General features: G+C 41.1%; 1 protein-coding gene across 6 annotated transcripts in view; it reads left to right on the top strand.

Moving 5' to 3' along the window:
* SLC25A13 (solute carrier family 25 member 13) overlaps window positions 1-19,166 on the top strand; it is a 192,118-nt gene extending 172,952 nt beyond the window's left edge. For all 6 annotated transcript variants that reach the window (XM_045494859.1, XM_045494856.1, XM_045494857.1 and 3 more), the window contains 4 exons: window positions 5,998-6,136; window positions 17,126-17,284; window positions 17,378-17,468; window positions 17,982-19,166. In XM_045494859.1, the coding sequence (XP_045350815.1) occupies window positions 5,998-6,136; window positions 17,126-17,284; window positions 17,378-17,468; window positions 17,982-18,168 (576 nt within the window). In that variant the 3' untranslated portion in view covers window positions 18,169-19,166. The remainder of the gene's footprint in view (window positions 1-5,997; window positions 6,137-17,125; window positions 17,285-17,377; window positions 17,469-17,981) is intronic.
* Window positions 19,167-20,569: the final 1,403 nt, after the last annotated feature.

Below are 20,569 nucleotides of genomic sequence, written 5' to 3'. Positions count from 1 at the left end.
CTGTGCCACTACTAGGTTTCCAGCCTGTCTGACTATGAGCATCATTGGTGACAAAGCAGTGTGCAATAGACGAGTAGAGAACCAGAACCAACATAGGAGTGGCATTTCCTGCAAAAAACAAAAACAAAAAAACAAAAAAACCTTGAGTTGCCAAGATGCTTTGGTCAGAATTGCAGTGAAATTAAGGAGAAACCAATATCCTGAAAGTCCCTGGCCTAATGAAACTAAATAATAGGTTTTGATATTTTATATTCAAATTGAAGTAATTTCGGTGTCACTGATACCAAGTCTCCAGTTGTTGGCTGGTTCATTTGGTTTTAACACCAGTGACACAATCACGTACGGGTCTTGGCACCAGTGATATTTCCCAGCAAGATACTGAAACTCACCCTGTTTAAATCCCAGGCACGTGGGCCTAACTCTCCCTTGACTGGGCAGGAGCAGTGCTGCCAGACTGTGTATACAAGGGTTAACTCACTTGGGAGAAACCAAGAGGCATGCTAAGGGATCAAGACATGACATGCTGCCCATTGTTTGTAGCTCCAGGATCAAAATATACAATTATACATGCCAAATAAATTCTAAACCTGTAAGGTAGAAAAGGAGGGGTGGCTCTTACTACAGGTGCCAGAAGCATTAAATAACCTCCTCAGACAAGGTGCACCACTGTTGTCTTGAATGCTGCAGGTCCCTCCGTCTGGCATTTTCCCCCATGCTAGACAATGTGCATTCACTGCAGGAGTCTCTGTTAAGCCTCTGTCTCCCAGACCTGCTGGCTCCTGGTGCCCGGCCCTGACACAGAGGTGCCTTTGTGAATGTAATTACCTTCCTCTGTATTAGAAATGTTCTGTTTAGAGCTGTAGTTGCAGGTACAGCTACAATAAGCAGGAATTAGCATGCAAAAAGACCTGCTGTGGCCCTGACTTCTTTATCAGCAATCATTCTTAAGGCTTGTTTTGTTCCTCAGATTGATTGGGTAGGTGTGATACCATCCAAGATGAAGAGCTTTAAAAGAAGAAAAAAAGATATTGGAGATAGCTAGCTAGCTGTGTGTGTGTGTGTGTGTGTGTGTGTGTGTGTGTGTGTGTGTGTGTGTCAGAGAGAGAGAGAAATCCTGTTGTATTCTATCTTTTGACAATTTCATGCCTGACAGAGCTGCCAGAGTAAACTTGCGTGGATGATTCCAGCAACTTAAGAACTGATTAAACTCCCTTGGGCTTTCCACAGTGTCCATATCAAAAAAAGCATGAGAAGCAAAAGAAAGAATTCTGATGCCATGGTGATACTATGGCCAGTGTCTCTGAGCCTAACTGGCCTGTGTCAGTTTTAGACTCCTAACTGTAAGTTAAATGAGACCAACCCTTGAAGAATTTTTTCTAGACTTTAAGTAGAATGATGATGGAGAGGGTTTAGAATGGTACAAAATAGGAATGGAGCCAGAGTGGATAATTAAACTAGATCTGAGTTTTGATTCTAGTTTATTTATATATAGGTCTCCCCTGAAATGCCTTTTACTGTTCCTGTCTGTTACTTAAGAAGGCCCACTAAATTAAAAAATACAACAATTTTCCCTCTTTGGAGAAAGTGCTTTAATGAATAGTAAGAGATTAGATGATTGATTATTGTATTTATGAATTTCCCCCGAAGTGACTTTACTGTGTGCACAAAGGAAATTTGGGGCTAACCAGAGTGTCTGAAGGCAGAGACATCCAGAGAACCAGTGAGGAAGACCTAAGGCAGGCAAATGTGTAGATTTTCTTATAGGGCAAGAAGATTTAAAGATTTTAGGTGGCACACACTTTGTAATTCATTAATTTTTTAATGGCCAAAGTAATGATTTTTGTGTTGCTGACGCAGGCTGTTGGACAGCATGGAATGTTGCCCTTTATTATAAAGTTGCCTGTTCAGAATGGCTGATCACTTAATAAAAATTGTAAGTGGCACAAGTAGATTTCAAGTCAGACAGGTTTGTGTTGTGATGTAAGACTGGAGAATGGGTATTCACCGTGAAGTGAAGGATTTATCAAGGAATCTGGGAGAGAAACATTCTCCCTGTTGGAACTTTAAAAGCCTTTTTCACATCCTGCTTCCCTTTTCATTGCACTGGAGCCACAGGTCAGGTATTGCCTGAGGCAGCCTTACAAATTGGCACCTGCCTTTGTGCCTTAGACCTGAAGACAGTGGTGGGGAGAGGAGGCCAGGGAAATTTAAGAAGTCTTTTTCTCTAGCCTTTTGCAAAGTTAGCTCTCCTTGGGAATTGGACTTAGATGCCTGTGGTGTGAGAGAGGCCACGGGCACCTCCTGACCCTGGAGAGTGATTTGCTGCAGGGAGACGCCTGAGGTGCTGTGCTGTGGAAGGGTACAGGCTCCAGGAGAGGCAAGGAGACACAGCCGTCCTCGTCCCCCTCCCTCCTTACGTTAGTACTGCAGGTGTTACCTCCTCAGGACTTGTGTGGTTATTCCCTCATTTATTCCTAAACCCCTGGCCCCATAGGGTAGCTTTCTTTCTTGGCTTTTCCTTCTCCCTTTTCTCAAATAATTAGAAACCTATGGCCTCTCTTCACGGTCTGACGTTCACTCTCTAGCACACATAGATTACTGGACCACATTGTCTGATTCCAGGTAGGAAAAATACGGCATCCTCCTGACCATTTTTCCTTTGGTGTTTCATGGTGCAGCTCCACTCTTCCCTTAGATTTGTTCTTGTTTGTCTGTGTTTTGATCAGGATGTTTCTAATTTCAGATCATGTCTTCCCATGGCCTTTTGATCATATTGAAGGCACATAACATTAGAGGGGCTAGCAGCTGTCTTCCTCTCCTTTTTTCAAATTTTAATATCCCAGTACAAAATTATCAACTAAGCGCTGTTGTATCCCCCTAAAATTATAGATCTTTATTTGAAAACTAAAAGCTTGGCTTTGGTTTCTAATATATTTTTCCAAGAAATGGAGTTTGTTTTCCCAGTAGGAGCCTGACAGCATATCCCAGAGCCTCTCGTTTCTCTTTTTCATTGTGTTTTCTTTTTTGTGTGAGTTGGCAAAATCAAATCAGTGTCACCAGAAACATGCCCCAACTGACAGCCAAAGATTTTGCCGAGTGTTCTCTAGCCCCTGGTTCCTGACCCCTGGTTGCTTATTTTCTGAATTAGGCAACACTGATATAGGCAAGATATAAGAGCATGAAGAAAACCCAAAACATCATGGAGAAAGTGCAGACAATGTGCAGCTGTGTGGAATTCACTGCCTGTCTACCTTCTGGTTAAAGAATGCTCAGTGGAAAGGGTGGTATTTGGGGGTTAAATGAATGAAGAGGTGATATTCAAGGTGTTGATGTTCCCAGCTTAGCATTCATCAAGGAAGTTGCACGGTGACAGGTGTACCTTGTTTGATCAGATGAGTGAAGCATTGAACAGCTTTATTTAAGAGGAACCAGGCTGACCAGAGAGAGGAAAATGGGAAAGTAAAGTCATTACAAAGCTTTGAGAAGAATGAGAATATGGGGCCTAATCCACAGGACTGCCAAGACCAAAGATGGCGGTAGAGTTTTGGAAACAACAAATAGAAAGGAAATTTGGGCAATATGGCTGAGTAATAAAAGAGATGTTAGACCATACCAGTCCTTCCCCACTCCAACCTCCCAAGGAAACCCCACAAAACCACATACCAGGAATTTAAAGAGAAGAAAAGGATAACTCAGAACCACAGAATGATGGTCTCAACCATGGAATGGTTATTAATGCTACTGATGAAGGAAAAGTTCCAAAACATGTACAGTTGCAGTGGTTATCTCTAGCTGGTGAAAATTAAGCAATTGTAATTTCTAATGCTTTTCTATATTGTCTATGATGAGCAGTTAATATTTTATAATGAGGGGAGAAACATTTTGAAGGAAAAGTATTACCAGCAAAAAAATAGACTGAAGTTTGGCTCTAAAATGTGAATATTTGGGAGGTGAGGGTAAAAGTAAAAACTAATAGGTTTAGTAAAAAACACGATTTGTGGGAGGAAGAATTGTATCAGCTTATTAAAAATTACTCTAAAGAGATTGTTTAAAAAGTCAGCATTATGGCAGTGTTTCTTTCACTATATATGGAGAGCCAGATGTGAAGAAGATTTAACTGATCTTAATTTAAATTGGTTATTTGGCATCTAATTTGAATATCTCCCAAACACTGTCTGCATGGGAGTAAATGACTAGCACAACTCCTAGGAAGGTTTGGAGGCAAAATGAGGAAAAGGAAGTGAAAATAGTGAAACAAACGGGTGAAAGTGTTACCCTCACACAGTAATGATCACAGGGGAAGGACTGGATGCTGTGCATGGATATTGGCATTCTACTGTACTTTTCATCCTTGAAAAAGCTGGGGGAGGTGGAAAGATTGGAGAGTCCTATCCTGAGTTTTGGACTTTCTCTGGGCACTGCCTCCAAGGATCTCCCCTGAGGAAGCCAATAGTTTGGCCCTTAATAAATGTGCAGTTGATGGATTAATCGTCCTGAGCATCACTTTGCATGTATAAAACCACTTTGTGGTTCTTCTTTTCAGTTAGGCATTTAACAGTTTCGGGGGTAGACAAGATACAAAAGTGTAGGTTGATTGGCAAGCAGTACATGATGTGGATTTGCACCCCCCCCCCTTTTTTTTAAATATCTATATAGAAAGGACAAAGATATCTTAACACATTCATGGGTGAGTTGACTGGGAAGTAGCCAACACAACAGAATCCAGATTCCAAGCATTTGTCCTGGTTAGAAGGATGGGCGAAGCTAGGATGGATTTAAATAGGGTGAAACAAAGTCCTAATTATGTTACTTATTTAAGGCAACTAATTAAGTTATAGTAGACCTAGGTTACTAGCAATTCGTATGAAAAAGACTAAGGGTCTTATTACCCACAGTCGCAGTTTGAGTCAGGAGTGTAATGATGGAGTCAGAAAGCAAAGGCTATAGTAACAGATCTGTAGTGTTAAGGAACTTTGACAGTGGAGCCTAGCATCAAGCAGAAATACCTGCGATCCAACATCACTAGACCTTACTAAATGTCACTGGGCTTGGCTAGTTCTGTTGAATCTGGATGGATTCATTATTTTCTTTGAAGAATCTCTCAGTTTAGTGGAAATTTTTAGGTATTAGAAATCTGTGAAAGAAATGGTATTAAATCATTAGGTGTTGAAAAGGGGTGACTTCCTTCCCATTTGGCCTGCCTAAAGTACAATATATGTCTTGTGGTTTTCATCAGAACGCTACATTTCTAGGCACACATCAGTTCTCAAGGCCTCCCCATGCATTATTTTGACACTAGAAATTGTTTGAAGATTTTGCTCTAGTTGTTGATTGCTCTATACACAGCTCTTAAATGGGTAGGAATTATTGTAAATATTTTAAGGCTTTAGAATAAGCATTTATCAATGTTTCATACCCTTGGGGAGAAGGGGCAAATATGTGAATAAATTAGGGGATCCACGAACCCCTTCAAAAGGTATATAATTTTTTACGTATGTGTAATTTTTTTCTGGGAAAGAGTCCAACACTTTCATCAGAGTCTTAAACAATATAAAGAACAAACCTCTTCCCTTGCCACCTATATAATTTGCTTCCTAGTATGTAAACAAAGGGGCCTCTTGGTTTTTGCTGTCCATCTTCTGAGTACAGACCCTCCTTGAGATGCCAGTGACTGACTTGCCATCGGTAGGGATTTAAAGAGATGTTGCAGGCAGAGTTCCAAAAGTGTTTTAATCAAAATCTAGCCATTGCAATAAACAAGAAGTGCCTCCTTCTTTCTCACACTGCACAATGAAATTTGTTTTATTTTTCAAAAACAAAATTCAGATTTGTTACTTGCAGAATTTGGGTTATTTTTTTTCTGTTCCCCTTTCAGTTTGTGAGTACAAATTTGGTCTTCTCCAGGAATATTTTGTTCTGAGGTAAGTTCCAGAAAAGCTTGATCTTCTCAATGGGATGTGTGTTTCATGTGGTTTTTCTTCCTTTTCAAATGTACAGGGTGCCAAAGCATGCTTTCTGCGGGACATTCCTTTCTCGGCCATCTACTTCCCGTGCTATGCTCATGTGAAGGCTTCCTTTGCAAATGAAGATGGGCAGATTAGTCCTGGAAGCTTGCTCTTGGCTGGTGCCATAGCTGGTGAGTGGCCCTCACAGGGCTCTGTTCTTCCTCTCTCCCATGTCACTACCTTGGAATTTTTTGCCTATAGTTCTTGATTGGGCACATGTGAGGTAGGCTACAGATTGCTTTGAATGGCTACTGAAAAGAAAAGAGAAGAAATTAACCTTCTGGCAGAATAGATTAGGCAAACTTAATTTCTTGCCAGGAAAATTTGGTGCCAGATTAGGCAAGCTTAATTTCTTGCCAGGAAGGTCCAGAAAAATTTGGTGCATTTTTTGGCATTGTTGAATTCCAAGTTCCCTATAGTTTCATAATTCCACTTCACAGCATACCAGTGATGACTGTTTAGCTGAAAGTTTTTACAAATTTGAATCATTGTGCTTTAAGTGTCTAACTGAAATGGTACATAAATGCTTGTCCAGAATCTAGATAAAAGTGACGTAGTACTGACTACTGACTCCTTATCGCTGTGTTACAGGAACAGGGTGTGTGTGTTCATTGAATCCCAGAGGGAAATGACTCTCCTTGTTTTTAGTGCTACAGTGACTATGTCAATAGAAAAAAAAAACCAAAAAAACAGATGATGAGGGGGAAGGTTGTCCTCTACAACCCAATGTAAATTCCCAGAGGAAATTTGATTATAGCCACAGCAGGAATCAGTTGGATCTTTGATGCCCCTGGTTCAGAGATCCTAAAGGCTGGAACAATCCGGATTCGCTCTCCAGGTGGTAGCAAACATTTAATGAGTTAACAAACCCTAAGGCAGTCCTGGGATGGCTGGGTCCAAACATTTTTGATACAGGTGTTGTTCTCCAGAGAGCTGTTGACTTGAGTCTCAGGAGAACAAGACCCTGATCTGAGAAGTTGTTTGCTGTTTTGTGGACCTGCCTGTAACCTGGGGAGCCCCTAAGGCAGGAACCCATGGAGCTTTTCTTTAATTCTTAGTTAATCCCTTTTCTTTCAAAGGCAGTGATGTTGGTAAATGAGGCAAGGTTGCCCTTTCCTGGCTGCTCAGGGACCCTTGTTGTACAAGGCCACTCTACCTCTATCAAGAAAAAAATAATGATTTCGAGACTATAATATAGAATTCCCAGTTTTAATCCCAACTTAACCATTGGTTGACTGTGCCCTATTGTATGTCACTTACATGTGTATACATGATAATATTTTCTGAACCAAAAGGTTATAATGCAGTGCATTTTGTACATTGTACAATATAAATAACTTATTTGAAATAAGGTAGGACCTACTGGGGAGAACTGCTACACCTGTTGGTAGTGTGCTGCTTGGGCAAATTACCTAACCTACCCCAAGCCTCGGTGTCCTTGGCTGTGAATGGAGATGATAAGTGTACTGACTACAGAGTGTGCCTGTGAGATACAAGTGGGAACACCTATGTGAGGGACTTAGCATAGTGCCTAGCATATAGTAAATACTCAATAAACGTTGGTCAGTATTACATCAAAATCAAGAGAATCTGTCTGTAAATTATTCCAGGTATTGGTTGTAAAATCAGAGGATATGTATTAGAGCTCAAGATCAAAGTCTAGGCCTCTCTCCAAAATACAACAGAAATAGTGCCTGTACTCTTCTCTTGAAGGCAGATAGCCACCCAGAAGGGATTTTATCTTTGGCTAGGAATTTCCTAGGTAATCCATGCTACCAGAGCTGTAGAAATTACTAGCAGGTGTTTTTGGGTTTTTTTGTTGATGTTGTCGTTTTCTCTTTGGAGGTTTATTTTCTTCCTTCAGTTTTTTTTTCTTTGTTTTTTTTTTTTGTTTTGTTTTGTTTTTTTTTAATGATTAGGAAAATAATATTGCTAAATTGTAAAACACTTGGAAAGTGTAGAAAGTAACCGAAAGGGTAAAAAACAAAATACTATCTGTTACTCCACGACTCTAAAGATAATCCCTATTTAACATTTCTGCTAATTTGTTCCCCCTTGCATCATTTTTAACCATGCATAGTTTTGGGGGTTTTTTAATTTTATTTTTTATTTTTTAAAATTTACATCCAAATTAGTTAGCATATAGTGCAACAATGATTTCAGGAGTGGATTCCTTAGTGCCCCTTACCCATTTAGCCCATCCCCCCCTCCCACAACCCTCCCATAACCCTCAGTTTGTTCTCCATATTTATGAGTCTCTTCTGTTTTGTCCCCCTCCCTGTTTTTATATTATTTTTGTTTCCCTTCCCTTATGTTCACCTGTTTTGTCTCTTAAAGTCCTCATGTGAGTGAAGTCATAGGATTTTTGTCTTTCTCTGACTAATTTCACTTAGCATAATACCCTCCAGTTTCATCCATGTGGTTGCAAATGGCAAGATTTCATTCTTTTTGATTGCCGAGTAATACCCCATTGTGTATATATGCCACGTCTTCTTTATCCATTCATCCATCGATGGACATTTGGGCTCTTTCCATACTTTGGCTATTGTTGATAGTGCTGCTATAAACATGGGGGTGCATGTGTCCCTTCGAAACAGCACACCTGTATCCCATGGATAAATACCTAGTAGTGCAATTACTGGGTCGTAGGGTAGTTCTATTTTTACTTTTTTGAGGAACCTCCATACTGCTTTTCAAAGTGGCTGCACCAGCTTGCATTCCCACCAACAATGCAAAAGAGATCCTCTTTCTCTGCATCCTCGCCAACATCTGTTTTTGCCTGAGTTGTTCATGTTAGCCATTCTGACAGCTGTAAGGTGGTATCTGACCATGCATAGTTTTAACTATGATCACACTGTGGATATGTGGTTTTCACTTAATTTCATAGCTGAAGCATTGTTAGCCATCACAGCACAATGGTTAATGGCATGTGCTGTGAGGCCAGACTGGGCAGATTCCAATTCTAGTTTCCCCACTTAGAACTGTGTGACCTGCAGTTGTGTAACCCCTCTCTTCTTGTTTCCCCATCTACACATGGGTAAAAACGGTCTTAGTCTCGTAAAGTTATTTTGAGGTCAGTAGGTACACGTTAATAAATGGAAAGATCCAAGAAAGTACCTGGCACATAATAAGTATTTTTAAATGTTCAATAATAACATTATATGTTTTAAAACTTTGTAAACATAGTTTTTAACTGTCGTATAGTTATCTAACCCTCAATCTTAGATTTTTAAATTTTTTTCAAAAAAAATTTAAATGTATTATATTGTAAAAAAATATCTTTGTGCTTAAAGGCTTTTCCCCTACTCTGGGACATTTTTTCCTTGGAGATATAGACTCTCTAAAGTGAGTTTGCTGGTAAAAAGCATGACTGTTTTTAATGCATTACTACATTATTCTTGGAAGTTGGAACTGGTTTATGTCCCCATGCTGCCTTGTTAGCGGTGCAGCTGTCCCAGCATCTTTCAGAGCTGTTGTTCAGATACCTTCTCTGTTCGTTATCTATTGCTGCGTAACAGATTACCCCAGCACTGACCAGCTGGAAACAGCAAACACTGATCATCTCACAGTTTCTGTGGACTGGGAGCAGCTTATCTGAGTGCCTCTAGCTCAAGGTCTGGCGTGAGGTTGCAGTGAAGATGTCAGCCAGAGGCTCGGCTGAAGTTGGAGGATTCACCTTCAGGGTGGCCCAGTCACATGGCCGTTGGCAAGAGGCCTCAGTTCCTTGCCACATGGTCTCACTGTAGGTCACCTTGGATGTTCTTGTGACAAGGTGACTGACTCCCCTTCCCCCGCCCCCCCCAGGAGCCAGCTCAGAGAGGGATGAAGGGAAAGGGGAGACCAGGGTGGGGAGAGAAGACAGGGGAAGAGAGCAAAGCCCCAGCTGCCATGTCTTTTGTAACCAAACCTTGGAAGTCACACTCCTTTACTTCCACACAATCCTATTGGTTACACCCATCAGCTCTGTGTAATGTACAAGGAGACTGAACAGAGGCTGAGGTGTAAATGCAGGAGGTGAAGGTCATTTGAGTCATTTGGGAGCTGAGTGCAACACTTTACTTTCATTATTATCCATCTGCTTCCCTATAGGATGGAAAAATACAAGACAGACTGTCATCCGTTGTTTTTTTTTTTCTTCAAAGAACATATTAGCCTCAAAGCTTGATGGGCTTGCATATTGCACAAATCTGTATAAACCATATAAGGAGAACTAAACCACTTTCTTTTTTTTTTAATTTTTTTTTTTTTCAACGTTTATTTATTTTTGGGACAGAGAGAGACAAAGCATGAACGGGGGAGGGGCAGAGAGAGAGGGAGACACAGAATCGGAAACAGGCTCCAGGCTCTGAGCCATCAGCCCATAGCCTGACGCGGGGCTCGAACTCACGGACCGCGAGATCATGACCTGGCTGAAGTCGGACGCTTAACCGACTGCGCCACCCAGGCGCCCCTAAACCACTTTCTTAATAACATCTATCAAAAGCCAGGGGCAAATAACTACTATTCTCATTGAAATTAGGGATAAGACAAGGATGTCTCTATCATCCTTGTTTTTCGGGCTTATTTTGGAGGTTCCAGCCAATGTAGTAAAATAGGAAAAAGAAGTAAGAGGCATAAATATTATAAAAGAAGAAATGAAATCAGCATTATTTGCACATGATTGTTTAGCTTCAAATCCAAACAAAAAAAATGCCTAAAAATGCATCTGACTTAATAAGTAATGTATTTTGTTATAAGATGAACATAAAAATCTGTTTCTAGTGATAAGCAGTTTACTGATGTCATGGAAGGAAGCAGGACAACCAGCTGCTGAGTGTAGAACCTTGCTGGCGTGCTCGGCGGCCAGATCACAGAATTCAGTGTGGAGAAGGGCAAAAACACTTCTGTTTACACATGTGTTGTGCCCAGTGCAGCATCATCATTAAGGGCAGTGAATACAAAAATGCACACTTGTGTGGGTTGGTGTATGGAAGATGGGTCAGGCCCCCGCATTCCCTTTGGGGATGCCAGTGAGAACAAAGGCATTTCCTAGGTAGAAGACGTACTGGTGGAGAATGCGCAGAATCCCCGGAAGTATGTCTATCCGAGGATCAGGATGATCTTTGTCATTAGGAGAAAGGAGAAACGCTTATCTCAAAATAAGCACAAATAACAATTTGACCACTGACTTTTTTATTGTAACACAAAAATGTCTTACTACTATTTTTATGTGTATTCTTATATAAACTATCTCCTACACAGAATACATATATTTTTTGTTGAATAATTGTATTATAAATAAGATGGATCTGGGATTAAATTAATATGATCATGCTTTCTATGTTTTGATAGTAATTTCAGTATTTAGTAAGTACTGTCTTTTTCTAAAAATTTTATTTGACCTGAAGTTAGATTGTTTTAGTAGTATTTTAACAGAGGTGGTTTTTGATATCTCAAAACCTGGAGAATATTGATTTTTTTTTTTCAGATATATGTATATGGTTGTAAACTGGGAATATCTTTACTTATTTTTTAGAGAAAGCATGCATGCAGGGGAGGGACAGAGGGAGAGGGAGAGAGAGAATCTTAAGCTGGGCTCAGTCTCAGGACCATGAGATCATGACGTGAGCTTAAATCAAGAGTCAGACACATAGCTGACTGAGCCACCCAGGCGCCCCAGAACATCTTTAAACACTGAGAACATCTCCATTATTTCACAGGATAGAGTAAGCCTAACCAATATTTGAATTTATGTTCATTGGCCAGCATGCCTCTGTGTGTTAGAAGGTGGGAGCCAAAGCAGAGAGCCTGAAATTAAGAAACTAAGTTTTAATTCCCTGCAGTGAACATGTTGCTTTTTGATTATTGAAGGGCATTTCGATATGGCTTACAGATAATATCAAATAAAAGATATCTAGTATTTCTCAAATTTTAGAGCTTCATCATTGGAGGTGATCTTAATTGACAGTGATGAGATAAAGGATAAATCAAATTTAGATTAAGTTGTAACTCAGGAGTATCTTTAAAAGCTATTCAATACACAGTTAATGGAAGTGCTGTATGTGTGTGATTATCTGGATGGTTTTGCAAACGTATTAAAAGAATGAAGTTAGGAGAGAAGTACTATTGACATAAATTTGTTAGTTATGTGGACATAAAGGTTAAAATAACTTAAAAGCAATTCTTAGATCCTTAAAAAAAAGTAATAGGAGAGATTGAATCAAAGTAATAGACTGAGTATATTCATCTGTCTCTCCTTTCAACCCAAATACCTTAAAATGTCGGGAAATACATTTTTTAAAACTCGTATTGGCACTAGAAAATATTAGCACCAGCCCTCGGAAGGCAGGAAGCAGAAGCATATTGACTCAGAAACTGGACTGGAGGGTGCCACAACCCAGAACACAGGCAGGAAAAACTGCTCTTAAGGTAAGAGCAGAACCAAAGAATTTTAACCAGTGAGTGAACAATAGAATACCAGGAGTGGGGGAGGGCGTGAGGTAAATCTTTAACGGGAGTGAAAGAGCCGCATTCCTGGCAGGAAGGTGGGGCTCAGTCTTCCCTACTCCTTTTTTGTACCTACTCCTTTTTTGTACGTAGCTTTGGGCAACAATTGAATCCAGGCTGAAAGCCCCTGGCTTTTCTCTTAAGAAAGGCACCGATTGCCTGGAGAAGGCTGAGTGTAAGGAACTGAAAAAATGCCGGGTAAGGCTTAAGGTTCCAGACCTTCACAACAGATGGAATGAGTGCATGCCTGCACGCATGCATGAATGAATGAACGAACGAACACACGAACGAACGCAGCTCTTCGCAACAGGAGCATAAGATAATATCTTCTACTCCCAGAGTGAAGCCCTCCACGTTTCAGCAGCTTGGAAGGTCCCAACCCTGCTAGGCTACCTCCCCAACCCCTGTCCCCAGTTAACAGGCCCATTGCTGGCCCCCAACCCCCTCCCCCCATTTGGGAGAGAAACCTGCCGGTGAAACTGACCTAGGTGGTGGTAGAAGGCAGCACTAAGGTAATCAGTCTGTTCTTTGAACTTGAATGTATCAATAGACAGCCAGAGGTCCCCAGACAAGGAGCAAGAAGAGAAACAAACAGGAATTCCAGGAAAGGCAGGCAATTCAGAGAAAAGAGGACTTTTAAGAACTATACTTAGGATCTGCAGAGAGATTTGAGAGGAACATTCTTAAGGAAGCTTTCTTGAAAATTAGTAAAAGGATTGCCAAAATTAAAAATCCATGCGTCATCTGAATGATAGAATGGGTATGCTCAAAGTCCAAATTAGACATCTGGAAAATGAAGCCGTGGAAAAACAGAAACAAGAACTACAATATGGAGCGAAAATATAGAGATAAGAAAAGGAGAAAATGTGTTAGAGACATGTAGGATTAGTCCAGGAGGCCTAACTTCTATTTCATAGGAGCTCCCTAGAGAGAAGTAATATAAAAGGAGGACAGAAAACAAATCAGTAATAAAAGCTCACTTCTCATGTTTTCATCTGCAGTCCTAGCCCTTTCAATTTAAAATGCCAAGGAAGGGATGTCTGGAACCTCGATGGCATTCCCAGACACACCAGCATTCAGGAGGGGGGCAGGTCTCAAGTTCATTTCTCCCATAACTCAAAGTTTACGCCTCACAGATATCTCTAAAGCAAAATGAAAAGTGAATTTAAGGAAGAAAAAACTATGGGATATTTGAAACAGAGCAAATAAAAGTTAAACCTGAGAGTGATTTCAGTAACTGGTGACTTTGATAATATGTATTTTTATATAAGAAGGGCTTGCTGGCAAAGGGTGCAAATGTACATTTATTGTACATATTGTAAATAGTGTACTATGTGATAAATGTACGTAATATTTAAATTGGGTAAGGGTAGAGATCAAAAGGGGAACAATTAGAAACAGAAAATAAAAACCACAATATTGGATAGCAGAAATAAGTCTAATAACCACAATTATAACCACAATTGAATGTATTCAGTGCCCCTAGTAAAAAACAAATGCCTGTTCTAGACGAGTTGTGAAAGGAAATCTAGTCATCTGACGTTTGAGAAAACAGTGACATAGAGCAACTGAAAGAGAACGGGTTGAAAATATGTATTAGGCAAATACCAACAATAAGCAAGTTTAGCAATATTAATGTCAGACTGAATGGAATTCAGGGTTTAAAAATAGCACTTAGAAGCACAGAGGCTTATTTTGCACTTATAAAAAATAAAATTCACTAAGCAGATAGTGTCTGCCTAAATAAAGACATAAATTGAGACAAGCTGCAATGGACCAGAAATTGGGTCTATTCGGAACCAGCAGGAAAGTTGCAAAGGGGTGGGGGAGGGAGAGGACAGCATGTTAAAACATTTGATGGGCGTTCAGGCAGCATCCAAGCAGTATTCCTTGGCTTAAGGAAGAGGAGAGATTGCTTGCCACATGTTCATTGGTTAGGAGATAGATCTCAGTCTTGTGCAAGTCAAGCATTTATGGGTAATTAGTCTATCTGTTCTCAAGTTCTGTTCTTCTGAGGGAGCATGCCTGAGAATCTCCTCCTTTCATATCCTCTGGTTCTATTTTAAACTAAAATCCTTTCATGGTATATTGCCATCAACCCCTATGTAGTATCAACGTAATATTGTTTTATAAAACCTCAGCTTAAGAGTATGATAAGAACATGATATATTCCCATTCCAAATCTTGACACTTTCCTTAGAAGCTGATCCATCAAATAGATAGTATATATAAGGATGAGGAGGGAATTTGTGAATCCCTTCACCTTGATCCAAAATAAACAGATATTAATTTCGTATCCCATAAACAGAGAAGCACAGTCTTTACAAATACTAATGGGATATTTATGAAAATTGAGGCTGCCTTGCCCCAAAGTTGTATTTTGCTGGTTGTGCTTTCTTTTTATTATAAATGAACTTCTACTCTCTAGGCGCTGGGCCCCCTTTAAAGCGTTGTAATTTTTTATTGGCTAAAGAACACCCCCAGTTGTTCTTGTCACAGAGGTAGTAGGTAGGTCTCATCATCTGTGTCATTACTGAAGCATCCGTCAGGCTGCTGTTGAGGAGCCTAGACGAAGCCTCTCTGTTTCCTAGCCTCCACTTGCTCCCCCGTGTTTGGGAGTAGAGAAACCGAGACCTCTTGGTTAGTGTTGTCTTAGCCTTTTGGAAGCCAGGAGAGACCAGGCAAATTTACTCAGAGTCTTTGCCAACCCTGGCCACCAAAATCAACAGATTTCTGGTGGCCAAGCTCTTTCTGGTAGATACTGCTTTCCTGGCCTTGCTTCAGAGCAACATAAGGCTGTTCTCCAGGTTAGTTTCACTCGTCTTCTATCAGAAATCCCCATCCACAGTAACTCCCAGGCCCTCCCAGCTGTCAGCCTGGGAGAGGTGAGGGTGAGTGGGATATGGTGAGAGTCCCGGGCAGCTGCCGTATTTCCAGCCCCCAGCTCTCTCTCTCTCTCTGTCTCTGTCACACACACACACACACACACCACCACCACCACCACCACCATCAATCGGTCTTGCCAGATGAACTTGCTAAGCGTCTTACACACATTTCTTTTGGCATATTTATTTCATAATCGGGATCTTTCCTCTCTGCCCCCCAGTACTTACTTCTGTCTTTTTTCAAAACAAGGAGCTATTTATGAAAACTAACCGAAGGAGACTTTTTTACCGATGTTATGTATGTCCCCTGTCACTCTGACATCCCTGCCCACTGTTGCAAGGAGGATTTTACTACATGTTGAAAGCAGACAGCCTTGCTAACCTCTTTCTAAACCAGGAAGTAAAACGTAATGGGTGGTGTGAACACAGTGGGTTTCTGAGCATTTTTCCTGTTTCCTTCCATTATGTTGGAGGATAAATTCCTGGCTCAAAGTTAAAATAATTCCTCCAAGTTAATAGGAAATTCAGTATGACTTATCCAGTGAAGCATTGGATATAAAGTGAGCTTTTTCACATGCAACAAATGTGATTAATTTTAGAAAAAACAGTTACTTACGTTGGGAGTTTGTGAGGTGGTCCCTGAAGATGGAGGAAGAGCTGTACCTTTAGTAGGAGAAATACAGACGTGTGCTGTGCAGAGCTCCCCGGGCGCGTGCACACACACACACACGCACACGCACACACACACGCTGTAACCTTAAAGCTGTCTGTTAGAAGGATGAGATGTACTTGTGAGCCAGACCACGTTGGTTTGGACAGAAATTCTTACAGAATTATTAAGCCTTAAAAAAAGCAAAGGAGATTTATGCATCTGCATTTGACCAATTTGGTTTGGAATAGGTTCATAATGGAAAAGTAATAAAACCATAAGAGACAGTGTCTTCTGAGTACAGTCTCGCTTTTAAAAAATCTAAACATGGGCTGCCCCATTTTGGATAAAATGACTGTAGAAAAATTTCCCACTGGTAATTTTGGGAGGGTTTTGTTGCTGTTGTTGTTCCTTTTTCATTGATTATCAGCCAGTATAAATTTTCAGCTTTCTGTCAAATATTTTTTCTGGAGATGTCAGTTTTAGGAAAAAGGAATCCTGAAGTGTTATCTATGGGAGTCTCCACCTCTGATCACCACCCCCCTTCCTCCCCCTGCACACACACACACACAGTTTGCTTAGCCCTCAGCCCTCACTGAAGTCTTTTTCTGGTGTAACTGGAGAGGTTAGGCTTTGGTGGGTAAAGGGTGGTTGAACGTGTGCACGAAGGCACCTCCCATGACTGCCAGCAGCCACAGAAAAGCGTGAAAAGGAAACACATAACAAACTTCACCTCTGAAAATCGGACCTAATAACTTTGCAAGTGACTGATTTAGATGGGAAAGTAAAAAAACAAAAAAACAGCCTTTCTCCATTTGTTCTCAACCACTTGAAGTAATGTTACTGACAAATCATTCCTTAAAAGTATTAATAAATATGAAGCTCCCAAAGCGGTTCGGGGCAGGGAGGTGAGGAGAGTCTTAAGGAGCCTCCATCACTGCAGACAGGACAGTCCTGGCCGTGCTTCCCAGAGGACAGCAGAAGAGGCATTTGATTTCATCAGACTCTTAACTTTCTTTCCACGACCAGCAGTTCAAAGCACAGTGATTTTTATATAGTGAGAATGTGACCAGACTGTGATGGTGGTGCCTTTCCTGCAGGTATGCCGGCGGCATCTTTAGTGACCCCTGCTGATGTTATCAAGACGCGATTACAGGTGGCCGCCAGGGCTGGCCAAACCACTTACAGCGGGGTGATGGACTGCTTTAGGAAGATACTGCGGGAAGAAGGCCCAAAAGCTCTGTGGAAAGGAGCTGGTGGTATGGAAATAATTTGTTCTTAACTAAACCTTTGATATCAGGTAAATTTTTGAAAAATCTAATTGTATCTATTATTTCCCCATTTTCTCAAAGCTCGTGTGTTTCGATCCTCACCCCAGTTTGGTGTAACTTTGCTGACGTACGAATTGCTGCAGCGATGGTTCTACATTGATTTTGGAGGCGTGTAAGTATCCCGCTAGATCTGCAGCTAAGTTTCAGCTCTTCCAGTGCCCTGTCGTTATTAAGATGGATGCATTAATCTAATTCCTAAGGATGAAGTAGAAAGGACGTAGGAAAGGGGCTTCTGGATGGCTCAGTCGGGGTTGGTTAAGCGTCCGACTTCGGCTCAGGTCACGATCTCACGGTTCGTGAGTTCGAGCCCCCCGTCAGGCTCGCTGCTGTCATCGCAGAGCCTGCTTTGGATCCTCTGTCTCCCTCTCTCTGTGCCTCCCCAGCACCTTCTCTGTCTCTCTCTCCCACTGTCAAAGATAAATAAACATTAAAAAGAAAAAAAAAAAGAAGAAGAAGTTGGAAAATACTGAAATCATGTAACCAAACACATTCAAAGGGGAACGTACAACCAGCTAGAACTCCACAATTTCTTCATATGAGGCAGATTTTAACTTTTAAATGTCATTTTTACCAAGATAAGAATGATACAAAACTCAGGTTCTCACCCTGTTTTCTCTCCTTTTAGGAAACCCGTAGGATCGGAACCGGTTCCTAAATCCAGGATCGTACTGCCCGCTCCCAATCCTGATCACGTTGGAGGCTACAGACTGGCCGTTGCAACGTTTGCAGGGATCGAAAACAAATTTGGACTGTACCTACCTCTCTTCAAGCCATCCACATCTGCGGCACAGGTCACCGGTGGAGGCCCGTAGTGGGAGCAGCCCCAGGGTGCAGCTGCAGCTCTGTCCACTGTGGTAGAGAACACCTCACCTCCGATGGAAACAGTGTTTGCCTCCTTTCATTTCCATCTCTTGTTTAAATTCGAGTCTTTTTATAAGGTGAAATCATTCATTTTCTGTGTGCTTTCTTAACCAGAGCGTTGTGAAATTACTCCTAATTATTCTTTGGGCCTCTGCTCACACATCTCTGCTTATAGCTGACATTTACTGGGATTTGGTCAACACTAACATGATTTGGGGAGAAGGAGCAAGTCTGAATGGAAACTAGTGCTGCTCTCCTCAGATTAGGATTATAGTCCCAAAGAGACTACTGAATGGCGATCATGGTGCTCAGAGCAAAGTGCTTCATGCATGTTTAAGCTGGTAGGAAGCTGGGTACATATTTATCACAATAAAAAAACACTGGAAGAAATGAAAACAAAATTATCAGAAATAGCCAGCCTTGGCTTTAGATTTTAAACATGTACGAATTCTGTTCATGGATTATATTATGAAGATTTTATGTGAAACCATTTTTTTTTTTTTTTTTTTTTTTTTTTTGGTGTCACGAAAACCACATTGAAGATATCATACTCTGTTAGTGGTACCAAGACTTCTCAGACAGATGTCTTTGTAGTCAGGGAAGTCCTTTTGGTATTTTATTCTATAGACAGAGAAACTATGAGATGCAGCACCTCTCCTGGATGTGCTGATTTGGGGCAAGTTCTCATATGATGCAGTGTGATGATCACTGCCTATTTCAGGAAACATTGCGGGGAAGGGCACATCCCTCATACTCGTATCTACTTTACTGCCCCCATCCCCTGCCCCCAGCAGTCGACACCTGTTTGCTTTCAAAATCCCACTTGTCTTGAATCATGTGTAAGACAAATATATTCTAATACACGTTTTTATTTAATTTGTGGTGCCTTGCATCATGGTCAGAAGGCTCAAGCATTTGTGAAGGAGGAAATAAACTGTTTTTAAAGCTATTGAATTGTTTGCTCTTGTGTATGTCACGTGGTGAATGACTAATAATTGTCACTATTGGACTCTATATGTTTCATTTTCAGGGTGGTTTTATTCATATTGGCGTGGATATATCCTCCTGGCCCTTCAAGGTAATGTGTAGCCTGATTTCCACTATGCCGATGTTCAGAGTGAGTAAAAGAAACGACATTTAACCCTCGATAAACAAGGAACCCAGCTGACACTTTTTCTCCAGTCATCCCCGGTGCTTTGGGCCAGTTTCTTACCATGAGAATCAATATAAATTTTCATTTTATAATATTAATTGGAAGTTTCACTGGAAATTGGGCATGAAAACTGGCATGAAATGACAATTGCATTTTCTAACCTTTCTGACTCTTCCTCATATGAAAACCAGATATCACTGTATCTCACATTGGGTGTTATCTGGCCAACCCTATCATTTGGAGAATGAAGCTAGTCTTGAACTGAATCTAGGGCTTTCAGACTACTGAGTGACCTAAGAGCAGTCACTTTGAACTTTCTGAGACTCCCAAACTTCCTTCCATGAGTCAGTCTCAGTCTTTAGGTCAATAGGTTGACATTAAAAGATATTATTCAAAATTGGGGAACATCAACACCGTCCACGAGTCTGGTTTTTTATTCTACATGAACAAAAGCTTTGTTCTCCTCACCAGAAACAGGACAAATACATATGTGGCTCCCCTCCCTACCACTCCCTCTGTCTACCCATCCTTCCCCCCAATCCCTACTCACTGTGACCAGTGATATTTATATTTTAATCTCAAAGACCAGGCACAGAACTCCAAATATGTCTTAGAAATGTGGGTGGTGTTGCGATACCAAATCAACTCGAGCTATATGGCATTCTGAATGCAGACAAAAGTCCCTGAGTGTAAGTAAATCTTGGCATTCCTTTTCCTGCACTTGCTGGAATTTTGTAGAAGATCACATTCTCACGGTATAAACGGTGATCCAAATCTCAGAAAAGGTGTACTGCGCTGCCCGCTTCTTTAAGAGCTGTTGCTCTATTTACCTGTGGCTGAGGGCAATTCTCTGCAGTAGAGGAGAAACCAGAGGAACCAGGAAGCCAAAGGAAGGAGATGGGGCCAGGGGACTGTGTTTCTTTAAAATCCTGGGCTTATTCTGTCCAGGATAGGCAGTGACTGGAGACACTTTGAAGGAGGCCTCATTTCCATCTGAGTTCTGCTCAGTGGGTGGCGTGACTGTGACATCCTTGAATAGGCCTGCAATCACCATGTGGTGAAAACCACGTCAAATTTGTTCTGGGTTTTCCTTCTTCCTGAAGTGACAGCACAATGCATCGGCAGTGCTGCGGCTGCCGCTGCCGTTCGTGCCGCCGGTCGTTTCCCTCCTTAACGCTGAGGAACTGAGGAACTGAACG

This window comes from Leopardus geoffroyi, chromosome A2, assembly GCF_018350155.1.
Source record: "Leopardus geoffroyi isolate Oge1 chromosome A2, O.geoffroyi_Oge1_pat1.0, whole genome shotgun sequence".
Taxonomy (NCBI): Eukaryota; Metazoa; Chordata; class Mammalia; order Carnivora; family Felidae; genus Leopardus; species Leopardus geoffroyi.
This window is presented reverse-complemented; position numbering and strand designations above follow the sequence as displayed.